The 18,884-nt window shown below is 39.7% G+C and overlaps 4 protein-coding genes across 5 annotated transcripts in view; 2 read left to right on the forward strand and 2 right to left on the reverse strand.

The window, feature by feature from the left end:
* LOC124629606 overlaps window positions 1-18,284 on the reverse strand; it is a 275,754-nt gene extending 257,470 nt beyond the window's left edge. The window contains exon 1 of the mRNA XM_047163094.1: window positions 12,143-18,284. Coding sequence (XP_047019050.1) covers window positions 12,692-17,902 — 5,211 coding nt within the window. The 5' untranslated portion in view covers window positions 17,903-18,284 and the 3' untranslated portion in view covers window positions 12,143-12,691. The remainder of the gene's footprint in view (window positions 1-12,142) is intronic.
* Window positions 1,412-9,842, forward strand: LOC124629615 (thyrostimulin alpha-2 subunit). 2 transcript variants are annotated; one of them, XM_047163104.1, is made up of 3 exons: window positions 1,412-1,774; window positions 9,082-9,248; window positions 9,528-9,842. In XM_047163104.1, the coding sequence occupies exons 1-3, from the start codon at window positions 1,708-1,710 to the stop codon at window positions 9,618-9,620; spliced, it is 327 nt and encodes a 108-aa protein (XP_047019060.1). In that variant the 5' UTR covers window positions 1,412-1,707; the 3' UTR covers window positions 9,621-9,842. The 2 variants fall into 2 exon arrangements, with proteins under 2 accessions (XP_047019060.1, XP_047019059.1); XM_047163103.1 differs by lacking the exon at window positions 1,412-1,774 and adding an exon at window positions 8,829-8,953.
* Window positions 1,828-5,083, forward strand: LOC124629610 (cytoplasmic dynein 2 light intermediate chain 1). The gene is made up of 4 exons (XM_047163097.1): window positions 1,828-2,325; window positions 2,572-2,923; window positions 3,021-3,271; window positions 4,875-5,083. The coding sequence occupies exons 1-4, from the start codon at window positions 2,221-2,223 to the stop codon at window positions 5,064-5,066; spliced, it is 900 nt and encodes a 299-aa protein (XP_047019053.1). The 5' UTR covers window positions 1,828-2,220; the 3' UTR covers window positions 5,067-5,083.
* Window positions 5,357-7,999, reverse strand: LOC124629608 (tetratricopeptide repeat protein 8). Its single transcript, XM_047163096.1, has 5 exons — window positions 7,276-7,999; window positions 6,625-6,870; window positions 5,901-6,325; window positions 5,663-5,837; window positions 5,357-5,582 (listed from the first exon to the last, which is right to left on the reverse strand). Exons 1-5 carry the CDS (start codon window positions 7,564-7,566, stop codon window positions 5,448-5,450), a joined length of 1,272 nt encoding a protein of 423 aa, XP_047019052.1. The 5' UTR covers window positions 7,567-7,999; the 3' UTR covers window positions 5,357-5,447.
* Window positions 18,285-18,884: the final 600 nt, after the last annotated feature.

Genomic DNA, 18,884 nt, shown 5'->3' on the forward strand with positions numbered 1-18,884 from the left:
AGACGATTCTTGTAATAGTGAAAAATCTTCAGGGCATTATTCTCTACAAGAATCTATTATTTTTTTATTCTGGCTGGCACTTTCATTTTTGGGTACAAAATGTTCAAAACTTGAATGATCTCCTTTATTGACGTTTAGAGTTAGTTAATATTGAAAATTGCGCAATAATTTGAAGAGAAAAAAAACAATTGCAAAAAAAATATCGTAATATTGCCCATTTATATTGACCGTCTAAGGAGTGCCTAAGCGATTAACCAAGTTAAGTAAAGTCAAGTCAAAGTAAAAAGTTCTATTTTGTGCAGTATGACGTACAATTTATAGGACTATTTAAAGTATAATTTGGGTATATGTGATAATCAATACTTTCTAAGTATATCTTAGAGCCCAATAACCATGTTTCGGAGGGCACTATAAACTGGGTCCCGACCTATGGTCCCGACTGTCATTTGAACATCATTGGGAGTCGTTACGAATAGTCAGAAGTCAATTAGTCCGACATGGGGCACAGGGATACCCGGGTAACTGGGTTGAAAAGGTTAGATAGGCTGTCGCTCCTTGTAAAACACTAGTACTTAGCTGCATCCGAGCATTACCTACTGCGAGCTGCATTCAACTGGGTGCCGACCCAACTTGGTTATGAAAAGGCTTGGCAGATGATGATGAATAGATACGTCACCATAATGTATTCAATGTGAAACTTTTACTTATCGCCATCCTGCATCGGCTTAGTTTTAAGCGCTGCCTAGACTAGACTATCTATTAAATGACCGAAATGAAATTTATTTATTTGGACCAATCTGAGATTTGCACAATACAGGGGCCCGATTCTCCTAATTTTACTTAAGTAACATACAATTCACGTTCGACTCGATTCGACTGAGATCCAATCCCGACTCGATTACGATTGAAGCGTATGTGGCATTCTGCTATTGTTTCTTTGAAATAAACGTTTTTATGCTTTTTTGTCATTCAATAATGAATCATTTTGTCTGCAAACGATTTACGATTGCAAAATGATTGTACAGCAAACTACCGTATAGACCAAAATCACCAAAATAGCAGACCAATCGCACACCAATCAAATGTCAATCGAATACGATTGGTCTTTTATTAGTAGCAGAATGCCCGATATGGTTAAAACTGCTATTGCGATCATATTGCGATTCGATTTCTATTCGATTTTGACATTATTAACTTAGGAGAATCGGGCCCCAGGTACATTATAATATGGTAGATATACGAATAACATTACAACTTGTGCTTTGTTAACCATGTGTAGAAAATTTTATAGTAAAGGGAGGTTTTCTTTAAAAAATGCGGTGCAATGGTTTTTTTTAGATGACCGGTCACGTAGCGTAGTTGTCGGTACAACGCCATCTATCGCTGAAAACCTTCCATTGTTGATGTTAAGTACGTTTCGTTATACGACCTCAAAATTATATGACGTTGATAATATACGACGCGTCGCACCGTTTCCTTCCAGTAACGTACCAAGATCAGCGAAATCTTGGCATCAGCTAGAAAAAGATAAAATAGAAAATCCCTCATTTGCACAGAGAACATATTTGTCAAACTGTGGTGTTATTTATTGTAGGTTGTTATCTAGGGGACGCCCTATCAACGTTTTTTTTTTGGTGTTTGAAAGTATATTCATATCATTTATATTGTTTTTATTCTTTCGTGGAACTCAACGTTTTGTGTAAGCCAATGATGACGTCTATAGTTTTAAAAGTTGTTAAAGACTTCCGCGGCCATCAGCGGGAAATTCAAAAATGTACCTATAAAATGTTTTTATTAAGTTAACAATGCATTACACCACCGGCGCGGCGTGGCAATGCATTGTGTATAAAAGTTTGTGTCATTAAAACATACCTATTTAATTTATTGAATGTACAAAAAATAACAATAGAATATGAGGCGTGGTCTTATCAGTCGCGGTAATAACCTCAAAGTAATTTTTGATATCCTTGTTTATCCTGAAATACCTTTTTTTTTGTACTTTCTAGTCATAAACATTTTCATGCATAAATGACACGTCGCGTTGTTCGTCTTCAAGTTTCAAATGGTTTCAAAAGAAATAAACATGGCAATGAGTTTTCTAGACTCTGGCCCACTCTGCCTGTCAATAATTGCTAGGCGACTAACTGTAAACAAATAAATTATTGTCACTTGCTACCAAAGTATTTAATTAGGTTATACTAAGTTAAAACACGCTTAAATATGTTAGCAATACCAGAAATAGCCACACAGATAATTGATAAAACTCTTGCAAACGTTAAAGAAAATAATTCACGGACCATATTTCTAGTTGGAAGCAAATCTGTCGTGAGTAATGTTTATCTACTTACTATCAACAAATGTGCAGCGACTGCAAGAAATCGGCCTCAGTTGTACTACCGGTTCGATGAAATTGTTTTCGATCACCCCGAAAGCAGCACTCGATGCAGTAACCCTCTGCTATCGACCGATGTCATGCCTCGCTGCAAGTGTTGCTGCCTGCCGCGGCGATCAAAAGCCAGTTCATAATATAAAACCAGCATTTCTTATATTACACACCTATTACAATTTTAGGGAAAGACAACACTAATACATTCGTTTCTGGAGAAGAGCGACCCTCCACGTGAGACGCTAGTGGTGGAATATTCATTTGGAAGAAAATCAAATCAAAAACAGGGTATCGATAAAATTTTGAGCCACATTTGGGAGTATGGGGGCAAATTGGAAACATTGAATAATGTATTGGAGTCTACACCTATCCGTGGAAAATATTTTCTATGCGTTATGATAGACCTTTGTAAAATAAAAAACATTTGGGAAACTTTAGAAACATGTTTTCAAACTATCAAAAAGGTATATTCAGCGCCGGAAACCTTACCAGAACTGATAATAATTTGCGGGAAATACGATATTTTTAAGAATTACGGTGAGTAACCTAACCTAACCTAACGACAAGTTTTAGCATCAATAGATGCAAAAACCTTCTAGCTCCAGATATATTACGGTTAATACGGTTATTTCAGATAGCGAGGTTAAAAAAGTTGTATGCACCACTTTGCGAAGCTTTGCGTTACTCAATCATGCGCACTTATTGTTCTATTCGTCGAAAGAACCACAACTCCTGAGGCGTGCCAAGGATATGCTATTCAATATTGCTTTTGGAAACGGCATTCCTATAAAAGAGAAGAATACGAACTACACGAAACCTTTATCTATACCTAAAGATTCAGACAGCTGGGAAAGTATTGGCGTTACGCCTTCAACAATAGAACAAGTAAGAACATGAGTCCTCTTGTCTTATTCAAGAGAATAGTTTTTTTTTGTTATTTAAAAGTCGTGGTGGCCTAGTGGGCAAAGGACCAACCTCTCGAGTATGAGGGCGCGGGTTCGATTCCAGGTCAGGCAAGTACCAATGCAACTTTTCTAAGTTTGTATGTACTTTCTAAGTATATCTTAGACACCAATGACTGTGTTTCGGATGGCACGTTAAACTGTAGGTCCCGGCTGTTATTGAACATCCTTGGCTGTCGTTACGGGTAGTCAGAAGCCAGTAAGTCTGACACCAGTCTAACCAAGGGGTATCGGGTTGCCCGGGTAACTGGGTTGAGGAGGTCAGATAGGCAGTCGCTTCTTGTAAAGCACTCTTACTCAGCTGAATCCGGTTAGACTGGAAGCCGACCCCAACATAGTGTGGGAAAAAGGCTCGGAGGATGATTTATTTATACAAAAGAATACAAAGTTTTCAATTATAAATTCTCTCACAATGCAGCAGATTTTATATTTATTATTGTTAAGTACCTACACAAATAGCTATTCTTCTCGTAGCTTATGGATACGGGAAGAGTAGTTTCTTTTCTAAAGGGCAGGCGTAGATATCGGGCAAAGCTTTCGCACTCTCCGTAGCCGTAGCAATATGCGTAGCTGCAGGACTGCGTAGCCGTAGGACTCTGCGTAGCCGTAGAAGTATGCGTAGCCGTAGCATTCTGCGTAGCCGTTGCGGGTGGCAGTATGGATAGTTGACGTAGGACACTGCGTAGCTCAGTACTTAGCACTCTGCGTAGCCGTTGTAGTAGGTACCAGAGGTAATAGTTTCTGTGTCAGTAGATGTATCTTATTTCCTACAGTGTTTTCTAAAGTGTTATTTCTATTTTTTTAAATATTGTCTTGGTATATACCATTAATGTACTTTAGGGCCCAAATTCACCAAGAACATAAACGTCCATTTTTCTTAAACGACTGTGAAACTTGAAGCTTTAAAAATTCAAAGTATAAAAAAAGAGTTGTTTAAGGCGACGAATTGGTAAACAATAATTCCATAACCGGCACGCGCACCTAAGGCGCCAAAAGGGGTCGGAGCGTCTGAGCGGGGAGAGGATAACAATACGCGCGCTAGCTTATAACTAAAAGTCGTAAGCGACAAAATGGTTTTGTAATTTTATTATTTAGAAATGATAATTTGATAAAAATTCCTTCTATAATTTTAAAGATTATGTATATACTCAACTACTAAAAAAGTTAAGAGGCTTAAATCGGTCCCGTTTGCCCATAATATGTGAATCTCTTTTTAAAAAGAAGTATATTTGATATATTTTTCTCTGTTCTAAAAGTTACCTAATCATGTTTTGAAGTCTAACAAAATAAGGTTTTTATCATGAACTTTCAGGTAACCAAGTTGTATTTTGATCCGTTTTGTATTTACTGAGAAAAATTGAGATCCTTGGCGCCAAAATTTCCAATTCGTCCTCTTAAGACTAAGAAACTCACGTTTATGTTGTCGGTGAACTTAGGCCATGGTAAAGAGCCGATATTTACTCATGTATAAACGTATATGTATATGCATTTAGTTGGATGTCTAGATTAATTTAAAATTGTTTCAGGTAAAAATACGGCATACATCGCGGATACCACCGATTACTGTGAGCAGTGACACAAATACCGCGGGCGGTGTCCAGAAACACGCTCACCCAGAAGTGGCACTCGACTCTCTGATAGACCTTAAGTATAATGAACTGCGCAATATGGAATCACTTGACATTTCCATTGATTATCTGTTATCGATTAATAAATAAGAAATAACAAACATTTACTGGGTGTTTACTATTATTCCCAAGTAAGTAGGTACCTAGGTTCTGGTTACTGGATCGCCTACCCACACAATCCTTCCAGTGCTATGCCATAGTATCATAATGCCATAATAATGCTATATGCTATGCCATAATACCATCTTGTATGACAATAACCGACCGCAGAGGTGTTTGTGTCGATATTAACCAAAAATGCCAAAGTGTAATCATTCGAACAAATCATTTGGATTGAGCTGAAATCTCACTAGCTCGAATGTGGAGAAAAAAACGGCATATTTGTTGATTTATATTTTCTTTTAAGCTATTTTGGATCAACCCTTAAAATACTGCAACTTAAAAAAATATATAATAACTTAAATAATTATATTATGTAGTGTTATTTCTTCTTGCTCGCAATCTTGCATCTAAAGCATGTAGGGCATGTTGAGTCGCTTCATTTCTCGAGTCTATTGCAAGACTTACTTGTAAGCATCGGTAAGCCAACGTAATGTCACCTGTGGACTAAAGAACAATCTCGAAGTTAGAGTTTCATGTAGCAGGTGTACCTAGATATAAAGTTTATTAAAAACTGTTTCACTTACCAAAGCAACGTGAGCCAGATTAAACCAAATATTTGAACGAATATCGGAGTCAGCAGAAAAATAGAGAGCCTGCCGAAAGCAAGGTATTATCAGATCCCATTGATTACAGTACAGACAGCAGAGCCCTAAGTTGTTGTATATTTCTGGTCCTGCTGGATTTGTAGCTAATAACCTCCTAAAAGAATAGCAGTGGTTTAATATTGTCTTTAAGCGGTTACCCGAGACACGGTGCTCTTACCTGTAGTATCTCAAAGCAATTTCAGGCTGATCGTTGTAAAAATTATACATTGCTATATTAGCAATTGCCTCCATATTTGAAGGATCTTCCAACGCTACCATGCGGTATTCTTTGACAGCTACTGCAGAGTTGCCCATTTGTTCGTGAATCCTTGCTTGTTCCAGTAACAACGGTGTGTACCCGTGGAACACGGATAGTCCTTGTCTGCAGACGTCCAGTGCTGATATTGGTTGATTCAGTCCTACATACATGGCTACCAAACGGAGATAAATAGAAATATGCTTATTTTGTTTAAGTGCTTGACGCAGACAATCTTCAGTGTTCCTGTACATTCCAAGTGCGTAATAGCATCGAGCTAAAGAGAAGTTCCACCACCAGTCTGCAACATCTTCAGATTTTTGTGCTTGGAATGCCACTTCCATTGCCTGTTAGCATATTTATCAAAAATATTATAATTATAATGAAGCGATTATATCAAATCGTGGATTTGCTTCCCGGTTTGTGTGTGTGAGCTCTACTGAAAAAACTTCCGGCGACTGCAAGAAATCGGCCGCAGCTACCGGTTTGTATAATGAAATAGCTTTCGATCGCCGTGGCGGGAGCACGTGCTGGGCAACCCCACAGTCATGACCGATTTCAAGCAGGCGCTAGGTAGACTTCGTTGTTTCCTATTGTGGGATAACCTACGTAGAACAATCACTTGAAATGATTCCATTTATCTCACCTTCCTAACGTCACCTTCGCAGTAGAAAACATATTCAAATAGCGTCTTAGAAGCTGGAGTAAAGAGTTTGTCTTCTTTTGAAAGAAATCGTAAGGAGAGTGGTGCTCCGGGAGTGAAGGGAGCTCCACCCGCGAGCGCAGTGGCCGCCCGGGACATGCGAGAGGCTGTGCTGAGCGCAGTCCGCATGCTCCGAGCTCCAGCAGTGCTGGTGCCCGCTCGCGAACGCACCGTCGCTGTTGCTCTCTTCTTTATTATGAAAAAGAGAATTTTGTGTTTATATAAAATACATTCATTCACATATGGGGAGAATCCACGAGAATTGTTTTGTTCCCGAAAAAATGGAACGAGTTCACTGCTAGCAGTTGTTCGCGCACACCTCACTTAAATAGGTGTAAAGCACTAGTTCAATTGCAGCATAGTCTCTAAATCATCTGTACTAATATTATAAAGCTGAAGAGTTTGTTTGTTTGTTTGTTTGAACGCGCTAATCTCAGGAACTACTGGTCCGATTTGAAAATTTCTTTCAGTGTTAGATAGCCCATTTATCGAGGAAGGCTATAGGCTACTTTTTATCCCGGTACGGGAAGTAGTTCCCACGGGATGCGGGTGAAACCGCTGGCAGAAGCTAGTAAATTATAAATATGACCAAACCTGGTAATTAGAAGTTTCTGCATTTCGAGTTGTTTTGGTATATCGTTGAAACGAAGTTCCAGGCCTCGGTGTCTTGGCCACTGCCGTAGATATCAAATCCTCTTGTTGAGGATAATACTCCACTTCTTCATATCCATTACCAACGACCTTCGCCTGTATCGTCATAGCTCGCATGCGTATAAACTCTATCATGCGATCATCTTTAGCTTGCAAAGCTTTCTCACATAATTTGAGACATTCATCGAACTGCTTTGTTCTATATAGATTTAATATTCTATACTCGTTTTCCATTGAAGCAGGACTATGTGATGATCAAATGCACCTGTGCCTTTATCCTATAAGTACATTGCCTAGCAACCAATAACGTCAACATTAGCACAGCTGTTCGACATTTCTCGCAGAAACGCGGGTCGATTAGGGTTATGTTCGATTTAAGATGTGTAAAAGCGTAAGCAAACAAAAACCTATCTAATGTTAAGGAGTAGGTACCTAATATTGATAATACAAACCAAAAGTTGTAGGAATAAATAAAACGTCCGAACCAACTTCCTAAAAGTTGGTTTAACATTGACAAATGAAAATGTTGATTCGTTGTTACCATATTTAGGCTGAAGATACCGAAATAGTCTACATCCAACATTTTTTTTGTACCTATGTAGGTATAGCTCGTCTAAGCTGAAATAACGTGCCCCTATACAGCATTGTCACTGTGTCAAAGTAAGTAGGAATTCATTATTTCAGTAGGTGTAAATTAGGTACCTCGCTTTATATTTTCGAACAAGATATTATTTATTTCATAAAGGCTCTCCATTATAACGCAGCGCTTGCACACAAATAAAAAAAGACAGTGATTTGACGCAAGTATAAGTACTTACGTTACAATAAACTTATCACAGTCCGTTGACTTGATTTGCGCCCCATTGCCCTTTAACGCTCAGCGTCAGCAAAATTTATGAACTGAAAATAAATATTCTCTATCTAAAATCAGACGTTGACAATTTCTTTTTCAAGCTTTAATTTAACTGGCTGTGTGAGTATTGTTAGTATTTAGTTAATAGGGGACAAATCTTGTAAGCTTTATTTGAACCACTTTCTCATGACTGTAGGACTAATAAGATTAGACACGGGACTATAGAAAAAAACGGCCCAGTGCGAGTCGAAATTGCGCACGAAGGGTGCCGAACCACACCCAATTAGAAATTTCAACTCTCTATTACGGTTCATGAGATACAGCTTGGTGATAGACGGACGGACGGACAGAGGAGCGAAAACAATAGGGTAACGTTTTACCCTTTGGGTACGGAACCCTAAAAAGCTCTGATGCTGAAGCCATAAGTGTCATCTATTAGAAGCAAGCGGATAGAAAACAATAGTTTTTATTATATTATAAATAGTTCAATAAAAGCTTGTTTACAACAGCTATGCTGAAAATTATGGTCAAATAAAAATTAGGTACCTACATTCTAGCCTTTCAATCCAAGGTTTTAAATCCATGTTGACTATCTCTGCTAAAAAGTTCTAAGATAAAAGGAGAGGTTCCAGAATTTATTTTTCATTCACAAGCCGAAGTTTGAGTACAGCGGTACAAAGATGTTTTTGAAGTGTTTAATATTATTTATATCTCTTAGTAACGTATTTGCCTCGGAATCATGGAGGAAACCCGGATGTCATCGAATTGGTTAGCTATAATAATATAAAAATCAATAACATTAAATCTAGATACTGACAGTGTTTAACACCGTAAAAATTCTGAGGGTATTGTTTTCAAAACAAAACTTTACAAACAAGCTTTTTTTCTTTTTTCAGGCCATACCAGGAACATAAGCATACCAGACTGTGTAGAATTCAAAATCACTACAAACGCCTGTCGAGGATTTTGCGAATCTTGGTCACTGCCCAGTATCATGTTGGGTTTCAAGCGGCATCCCGTTACATCATTAGGTCAATGTTGCAATATCATGGAATCCGAAGACGTAAGTTGCTTCATTTGGTAAAACTTAGGTACTTTCAGATTTTTGTTTAAATACGAAGTTATGTACGATACAAAAAAATCGTCATCTATACTTACACGCCTTCTCTCCCTGAGATTCCACTAAAAGGAGTGTTTACCTCAGACGATCACAAAATGGGGGCAACGCTAAACGCTATTGAATTAAGACAAATAGTGAATAATAGATAGCAACAGGTATGGCATCTCATCATAATCAAGGAGGAAATTCTTGCTTAATCATTTAGGTTTTATTCTGTTTCAGGTACCTGTGAAAGTGCTGTGCTTAGATGGAGAAAGAAATTTAATATTTAAATCAGCCGTTTCGTGTTCTTGTTACCACTGTCAAAAGGAATAGGTAGATTGAACTACGTAGAAGTCTTCATCTCTTTAAAAAAATTGTTTGTTCAGTACTGTGTAGAAATTTAGGTATACTTAAATGTGACTATAGAAGCTGAAAATACTTACTATCTAAGTATGTACCTATCTATAAGGAAAAATAACTTGCAACATCATACTATCAAATGTTACACTAGTTAAATTAAATGTGATTAAACATATCGAACATGTCAAATCCAAATGTGTTTTTTTTTCGTTACGCTAGGTACCGGTACAGTCTTAATAAAGCTAAAATAGATACTCCAACCACGCAAATGTCTATTGCACAGGGGCCCGATTCTCCTAATTTTACTTAAGCAACATACGATTCACATTCGACTGCGATCCAATCACGACTCGATTACGATTGAAGCATATGTGGCATTCCGCTATTTTTTCTTTGAAATAAACGTTTTTATCCTTTTCTGTCATTCAATAATGAATCATTTTGTCTGCAAATGATTTACGATTGCAATATGATTGTAGAGCAAACTACCGTATAGACTAAAATCACCAAAATAGCAGACCAATCGCAAACCAATCGAATGTCGTTGGAATACGATTGGTCTTATATTAGTAGCACAATGCTCGATATGGTTAAAACTGCTATTACGATCATATTGCGTTTCGATTTCTATTAGATTTTGACATTATTAACTTAGGAGAATCGGGCGGGCCCCAGGAAGGTCCTAAATCTTTCTTCAGGACCTCACGTAACCCGAGTGGTTCTTTTTTTGTTCTTCGGTTCCTGTTTTATCAACACACCACGCGGGCGTAGCCGCGAGCGGAAGCTATCCTACTACTATCCTACTAATAGGTATTATAAAATGTAAAAGTTTGTGAGAATGTTTGGATGTATTTTTGTTATTTTTTCACGCGAAAACGGCTGGACCGATTTGGTTGTTTGGCAGGTATGTAAGTAGATACCCTTTTTTTTGTTGTCGCTGGGTAAAAAATGCTATTACACATGCCTTCCCCGTTGGGGGACGGGAGAGGGGTATGTGGGGCTCCCCGGTACAGACGTTCCCGGTATACCCACTAGAAAGGCCCAGCGGCACTCCGACCTCGCCTGAGTGGAGGGGGTCTGGGAATCTATGGCGTCCAGTTCCCCACCGGCGAAGGTAAGTAGATACCCTGGATTGACACATAAGCTACACACCATTTTTATCAACACACCACGCGGGCGAAGCCGCGAGCGACATCTTTTTTTTTAACGACGCTAAAAATCATCAACTGACCCCTCCCGCTGTGGGTTAGCAGCGGTGAGGGAGTGTCAGACTCTTACTGACTAAAAACCGTCGTGTTCCGTCGTAGGCCTTTAATGTACCATGGCCGCGGTAAGTCTTTCGAACAATCCCGCAGCCCCGGCAGACCTTGGCCCTGTTGGGCCCCGCTGGGGTTGCTGAAATGTCTTTGAGGAGCGCGTGGAACAACGCGCGCCGCCGACACGGGTCTGTTGTCTAAAAATCGACATGAGCGATGAGCCACCCGAACTCACAGCCCACAGACCCACGCCTACGGTGGCCGGGAGTCGTCTCGCGACACCCGGCGCCCGTGGTGTCTACCTGGTCCAGCGCGGCGGCCGGGATGAGAGATGCGAACTCTCTGATGTTCCGCCGCCTCCTTCTCGAGTATGACTGCTTCGCAGAAGGAGGCGACGGCATCCCATTCCCTCTTGCCCCGGACCATGGCCTGAACCAGGGCCGGACGCGAGAGGTCGCCGCCGCCTAAAGTCTCGACGAGTACGCGAGCGGCATCTGAGGGCGGTTTCATATAAACCAGTATCTAGTCTGCAGCATGTGCGGTCGGCAGCTAGCATTCAAACGTCCCTACCTTTAGGTGAAATTTTTTCAACGATTTTGGTGGGCATCAGGATTGAGAATCATCGTCAGATGCATCGCATCGGGCAAAAACTTACATATCGCACCTTTAATCCAATAATTATTTAGCTACGGTAAACGTTAACTTACATAAATAAGGTTATATTTTATTTTTTCTTGCAGGAACAATTCTATTATGGCTTTGACTCTGGAACTGTTCAAGCTAAAAGAACGGGTTACCAAGTATTCAAACAAACCCAGTTCAGATAACCCTTACAGAGACCTGGAAGTGGGTCAAATTAAGATTCCAAGATTTTCTTTCGTTTAAAAAGAAGGTCCCCAAGAAAGTGACAGACCTAGTAACGTGGGCCTTTACTAAAATGCTGAGTTTAAAAGTCGCTTGGTTCAAGAGAGCCCGATTTCTGGACAAATTGCTTTCAAATTCTCCCGGGGCATTCGGAGTCATAACTGACTTCTTATCTCTTTTTTTATTCCCCATTTTTAACCGACTTCCCAAAAAGGAGGAGTGATGGTGCAGTGTTGTTACACCACCATACCCGTATGGTGGGCTGTATCGAAGGACCGTAGCGGGTGCGGGAAAATAGCTTGGTCAGTGATTAGGCGAACCGAGACACAGTATGAGTGAAGCTAAAGGGGTTTGGTGAAAGGAAAAAGGACTTACTTGCGCTGGATGGTGGACGAGCACGTTGTCGCAGGCCTGCGATGCTGTTTCCTCTACGCGTAGATTAAATACACTGTCACTCACGATTAGTTCTTGTGTGCCGGCTACACTAACACTGATTTTAAGCGGTTTGAGATGAAGCGGTGCGGTTATTTAATTTATTTTTACATAAAATGCGGAGCGGTGTCGCGGTGATTCGAAAAGTTTTCGGAATACAACGGCGGGAGCGTTGCGGCGCTAGTCGCGCCGAGAGTTGGTGCGCGCGGCGCATCTTCCTTCTCTTTCTGGTGTATTGTAGCGGGATAGGAGGGAAAGGGAAGGATAGCCAACTCATACTTTGCGGTTGCGGAAGTATAAAATGTTAGAAAAGATGCATTCAGAAATTGCATTAGAAACAATATAGTTAATGAAATTAAAAATGTAAAACTTGCGCGAGCATTCTCCCCGGCTTTGAGGATATGTAATATTCTCAAAAGGAAATTAAAGAAATTGAAAGTAAGTATACTGAGTAAAGTAAAGCTAATATTAAGTTTGGATTACGCGGTAATATTATTGAGATGGTAAAGGACATAGTTTGACAACAGGTCTCTTAAAAGAGCCACTGCATGTCTTCACCATGGCTACGCGGGTTGTCCCATCCTTGCCGGGAAAAACTTCGGTTATTACACCCATTGGCCAACGTAAAGGAGGAAGATCATCTTGATGTATGAGAACCACTGTACCAATTTTAATATTGTCTACAGCATTCAACCATTTTTGTCTAACTTGAAGATTATGTAAATATTCTATACGCCAGCGTTTCCAGTAGCTACAAATCATTTGGTCAAGTAATTTCTTGCGGCAAGTTAGAGACTTCGTTGTGTCGGGAACATCCACGACAGGCAAGGAAGTTAATGGAGAAGCCATTATAAAATGCGCGGGGGTAAGCGGTTCTGGATACGGATCCTCATTCAGGACACAAAGCGGTCTCGAGTTTAGAACTGCCTCAATCTCGGTGAGAACAGTCGAAAGCTCCTCATAGGTAAGAAGTTGGGAACCAATAACGCGGTATAAATGAGTTTTTATAGATTTTATATTAGATTCCCACAACCCTCCAAAGTGGGGAGCGCGGGGTGGAATCATTTTCCAGTCTATGCGGTAGCGGTCAGCAAATAATTCTTGCAATTGAGCCTTGGCTCCTACGAAATTTGTTCCGTTGTCTGAATATAGACAAGAAACTGGTCCTCTGCGGGAAATAAATCTTTTAAAAGCGGAGATAAATGTATCAGATGATAAGTCTGTGACTAATTCAATATGAACTGCCTTGGTAACAAAACAAATGAATAGGCATATGTAAGCCTTTTGACTTTTTTGACCGCGGCGTCTACATAAAGTTATTTTGATGGGACCAGCATAGTCCACACCCGTATGAACAAAAGCTTTAGTCTCTTGTACGCGACAAGCGGGTAAATCAGCCATTTTTGGGCTGGAGTGAGAAGGAGAAAGTTTAAAACAGAAGTTACAAGCATGTAATCTCTTTCTTATAACACCTCTAGAAGAGAGGATCCAATATTTTTGTCGCAAAAGAGAAGTCAAAACATTTGCGCCAGTGTGGCAATGAACGCGGTGATAATAATCTATTAGAATATGTGTAAATTTATCGCCTTTTGGCAAGAGTGCGGGATGCTGAGCCTCATAGGGAAGATCAGCATTGGAAAGCCTGCCTCCGATTCTAATTATACCCTGCTCGTCTATAAAAAGGTCGAGTTTTTTAAATTGTGTGGAAAGCTTTTTATTGTTAATTTCATCGTAGATATGTTTAAAGTGATGTCGTTGAACGCAACGAATCAAATAAGTCTCAGCGGCAGCTAACTCGCGTACCGTAATAACCTTTTGTAATTTGTCATAAGGAATAAGGCGCAAAAATCTCAGAATGTATACTATTATGTGTAATATTTTATTTAGCGAGGAAATTTTTTGAGAAAGGTTATATATTAAATTGATTTCAGAAGCGGTAGTAACTAACGTTAAAGTTTTACTATTAAATTCAGGTAATTGTTCGTTGCATGAAGACACAAAAGGAGTGATAGGCCACTCAGCGGTTGGGAGCATAAGCCACTCAGGGCCATGCCACCATAAATCGTGATTTAAAATCTGTTCAGGTAGAAGACCTCGAGACAGACAATCACTAGGATTTTCTTTACCGTTAATGTGATAAAAATATTTAGGATCAAGATTTTCTTGACATTTAGCGACGCGGTTACTGACAAAAGTGTTCCATTTGTGCGGTGAGGAATGAATCCATGAAAGCGTAATAGTAGAATCAGAAAAGGCAAATATATTATTAATAGCGGTACGGGAGCGGTAAGTGTCATAAACTAGTTTAATTAATTTTGACAAAAGAAGAGCGGCACATAGCTCTAGACGAGCCAGAGATACGACCTTAACAGGTGCGACTTTGGATTTAGCACACACCAAAGATACGTGTGTGTTACCATTTGTATCAGTGACATGTAAGTATATGACGCAGCCATATGCCTTCATACTGGCGTCAGCAAAACCTACTATATTAATCACGCAACCCATAGAAACGGCTACGTGACGCGGTATCTTTAGCGTAGAAAGTAAAGGCAATTGCTCACTAAATTGCTGGAAGAGATGTACGATAGAATCGGGCGGAGTCTCATCCCAATCCGTATTTAATTTCCATAATTCTTTAATAAGTAGCTTCGCGAATAAAACTACAGGAGCAACAAAACCTAGAACATCCCACAGACGAGCAACCGTGGAAAGTATGGAACGTTTAGTGCAACGTTTATCTAAGTCAGATGTGGTAAAAGTGAAACAATCTTCAGAAGGAATCCATTTGAGTCCGAGAATTTTTATATTGTCCCCATCAGAGAAGTTAATGGAAGAGCGGTTAGAATGTGGGACGGCATCAAGTAGTTCCGGAGAGTTACTTGCCCACTTCACAAGGTCAAAGCCCCCGGCCTTAAATAAGTCGATGAGTTCAGCGGAAAGAACCTTGGCTTCCTCCAGTGAAGGAATAGAATAAGCCAGGTCATCCATGTAAAGATCATGCGAAGCAACGATGGACGCGCGAGGGAAACGATGTTTTTCATCCTCTGATAGCTGGCGCACAGTGCGCATGGCTAGAAAGGGACTGGACTTCAGACCAAATGCGACGCGATTAAATTGAAACTCGCGAATAGGTTCTGCGGTATTAAAGCGAAATAATATTTTTTGGTATTTTCTATGCTCATCAATAACAGCCACTTGAAGATACATTTGTTTTAAATCAGATGTAACTGCTATAGGAAACAATCGGAAATCTAAAAGTAATAAAAATATATCAGCCTGTAAATTCGGCCCTGTATGCAACAGATCATTCAATGACACGCCATTGTGAGACTTAGCACTTGCGTCAAGGACAATGCGGACTTTTGTGGTTTGTTTATCATCTCTAATAACAGGGTGATGCGGTATATAATAACCTACTGATTTATCAGAGGAACTAGACGTAATTTCTGTTAAATAATTTTGATCGAGATATTCTTTAATTATTTTGTTATAACTATCGCGCAAAGCAGGGTCGCGAAGTTTAGTATTTTCTAAATGAATAAAACGTCGGTAAGCGACAGCATAAGAATTTCCAAGTGAATCTGGATTTTTACAAAAAGGTAACGCGGTACAATACCTACCACTAGCGTCGCGTGACACAGAAGAAGCGTACAACTGCTCACACTCACGTTCGGCAGGGCTCATGAAAGATTTTGAAGGTACTTCTTCGATGTTCCAAAATTTATGTAAAGATTCTTCTAAAGTAAGAAAACAATGAGTATTATCGATGTTTAATGCGGTAGAAAAATATGAGGCAGTATTTAATTCACTGGATGCGGGACTATAATTTTTGTTAGATAAACTAGCGGGTACCTCACCCATAAGAATGTAACCAAACACGGTTTCAATAGCGGACGGCGCGGTAGGTGAGATAATTTTGTTATTTAATAATAAATACGGGAACAGCTTTGCCCCTAGTAGCAATTCCACCTCACCAGGTATATGCCATAGTGGGTCAGCGAGCGGTAAATCGAACAAATGTTGCACTGTAGAAGTGTCAACAAAGTGAGATGGTAAGTTATCTGTTATGCAATCGACAACAAGCGCGGTAATTTTGAAAGAAACTGTTTTATCTTTCGCGGAAACAGTTATATCAACGTAACCTAAGATAGGACGCGATGAGGTTCCAACGCCCTTTATAAATGAATTTGAAAGCGGGTTAATATCTAATTGCAGTTTTTTACAACAAGCGGACGTAATTATATTATTTTGAGAAGCATTATCTATTAAACATCTGACAGAAATGTATTTATTATGTTTAGTGTCCACGTATACTTGCGCAGTCGAAAGAAGTATTGTAGAACGCGGTGTTTTACCTACGCTAGCGCATGCACATAACGCCACCTGTTGCGAGGTCGCGGAACTAGCGACAGCGGCGGCCGACTCAACCGTGGGCGCGCGAGAAGGCTGCGTTTGCGAGTTATTATTATCAAGATGTAAAAGTGAATGATGCTTCTTATTACACTGTTTACAAGTATGTATAGATTTACACTGTGAAGCAGTGTGCGTAGCACTAAGACAGTTTACACATCCCCGTTTGGTTTTAATAAAATCCAAACGCGAATTGGGTGAAAGCGATTGAAAAGATGGACAAATATAAAGTTTAAAATGATCATGTTTACTACAATACAAACAAGACTGGTTATTATTGTCACAAGTAACGAAAGTATGTACCGTGCTAGTATCACGTGACTGAGTACGCGGCGCGGGAGAAATACTTTTATTAGGGTGATTACTCACTAGAGCGTATCGAGATGATGTTGTGCGATCTAATATTTTAACTTGCGATTTTATAAATTCAACGAAATCCGTGTAAGTAGGAATCTCCTCATCTCTCATATGCATTTCAAATAATTGTACTGTAGCAGGATCTAATTTTTTCAAAGCTAAATTTAATAAAATAAAATCTTTTAGGTCTTTGATCTGTAATTGTTCTAAAGCTGAAACTGACGCGTGAAAACTTTCTATGAAATTATTCAATGAAATAGAATTGTTAATGGCGGGTTTAATATTGAAAATATTAGAAAGATAATGCGAACCAAGTGCCCGTTTATCTTGGTATTTTTTTACTAAACTGTCCCAAATAGCTGAGTAATTTTCTCCGCACGGAATAATTCCGGCGGTAATTTGTAAAGCGTTGCCTTTGAGACTACCTACTAAATATTGAACTCGTTGGGAATCTGTAAGATTAGAGTTATTGTGGATATTTGATTTAAATGATTCATAGAAAACCGGCCAGTTATTTATTTTACCATCAAAGGAAGGAATGTGAATCGGTGGTAGTTTGACTACACCTTTATTTTGCGCGGCGCTCTCGTGCGACGTTGAGCTTGTCGACGATTTTGAACGATAAGTAATGATAAGAGAACGAACTCGTTCTACCCGAGTGTAAACACCGTCGAATGAGATGAGGCTACTATATTCGACTGTATGATCAGGATTTAATTGTAAAAGGTATGCGTTTAGTTTATCAAGGTTGGAACTAAATTCCTGGCGGATTACAGAAAGAATCTCCGTGTCTGCCATGAATGTCTCCGCAGAACGAAGCTCCATATTAGTTATATTTATTTTCTTAGAAGATTCATACAATGAAGTTAAGCGTTCGTAAATAGCATTGTTTTTAGCTTGCAGTATTTTAACTTTTATTTTGATATCCTCCATGTTGGTAGGTAGGAAGGAATAGTAAGAAAAGATGGCGTGTAAAATAGGTATTTAGCTGTTGACTAAACAAAAGAATGCGGTTGAAATATAAGTTTGTACTTATGTTAACTGAAGGAATTTACTAATATTAGTGGTATTTACCTATGCTATTACAATGCAGTAGGTATTAAGTTGATACAGTAGTTCTCAGTCAAACAAGTAGGTAAGTACCTAGCGGGAATGTTCGAGAATGCACGCGTACAATATGACGATTTTACGAAATTAGGTATTTAGACCTAAAGCCCAGGTAAAAGACCTATAGAATGCGGGAAAATAATGAGAAAAGATCACTGATTCTTGGGATCCGGGTCGATTTGGACCAGAAAAAATGATGGTGCAGTGTTGTTACACCACCATACCCGTATGGTGGGCTGTATCGAAGGACCGTAGCGGGTGCGGGAAAATAGCTTGGTCAGTGATTAGGCGAACCGAGACACAGTATGAGTGAAGCTAAAGGGGTTTGGTGAAAGGAAAAAGGACTTACTTGCGCTGGATGGTGGACGAGCACGTTGTCGCAGGCCTGCGATGCTGTTTCCTCTACGCGTAGATTAAATACACTGTCACTCACGATTAGTTCTTGTGTGCCGGCTACACTAACACTGATTTTAAGCGGTTTGAGATGAAGCGGTGCGGTTATTTAATTTATTTTTACATAAAATGCGGAGCGGTGTCGCGGTGATTCGAAAAGTTTTCGGAATACAACGGCGGGAGCGTTGCGGCGCTAGTCGCGCCGAGAGTTGGTGCGCGCGGCGCATCTTCCTTCTCTTTCTGGTGTATTGTAGCGGGATAGGAGGGAAAGGGAAGGATAGCCAACTCATACTTTGCGGTTGCGGAAGTATAAAATGTTAGAAAAGATGCATTCAGAAATTGCATTAGAAACAATATAGTTAATGAAATTAAAAATGTAAAACTTGCGCGAGCAAGGAGGTTCTCAATTCGGCCG

This window comes from Helicoverpa zea, chromosome 4 (assembly GCF_022581195.2).
Source record: "Helicoverpa zea isolate HzStark_Cry1AcR chromosome 4, ilHelZeax1.1, whole genome shotgun sequence".
Lineage (NCBI taxonomy): Eukaryota > Metazoa > Arthropoda > Insecta > Lepidoptera > Noctuidae > Helicoverpa > Helicoverpa zea.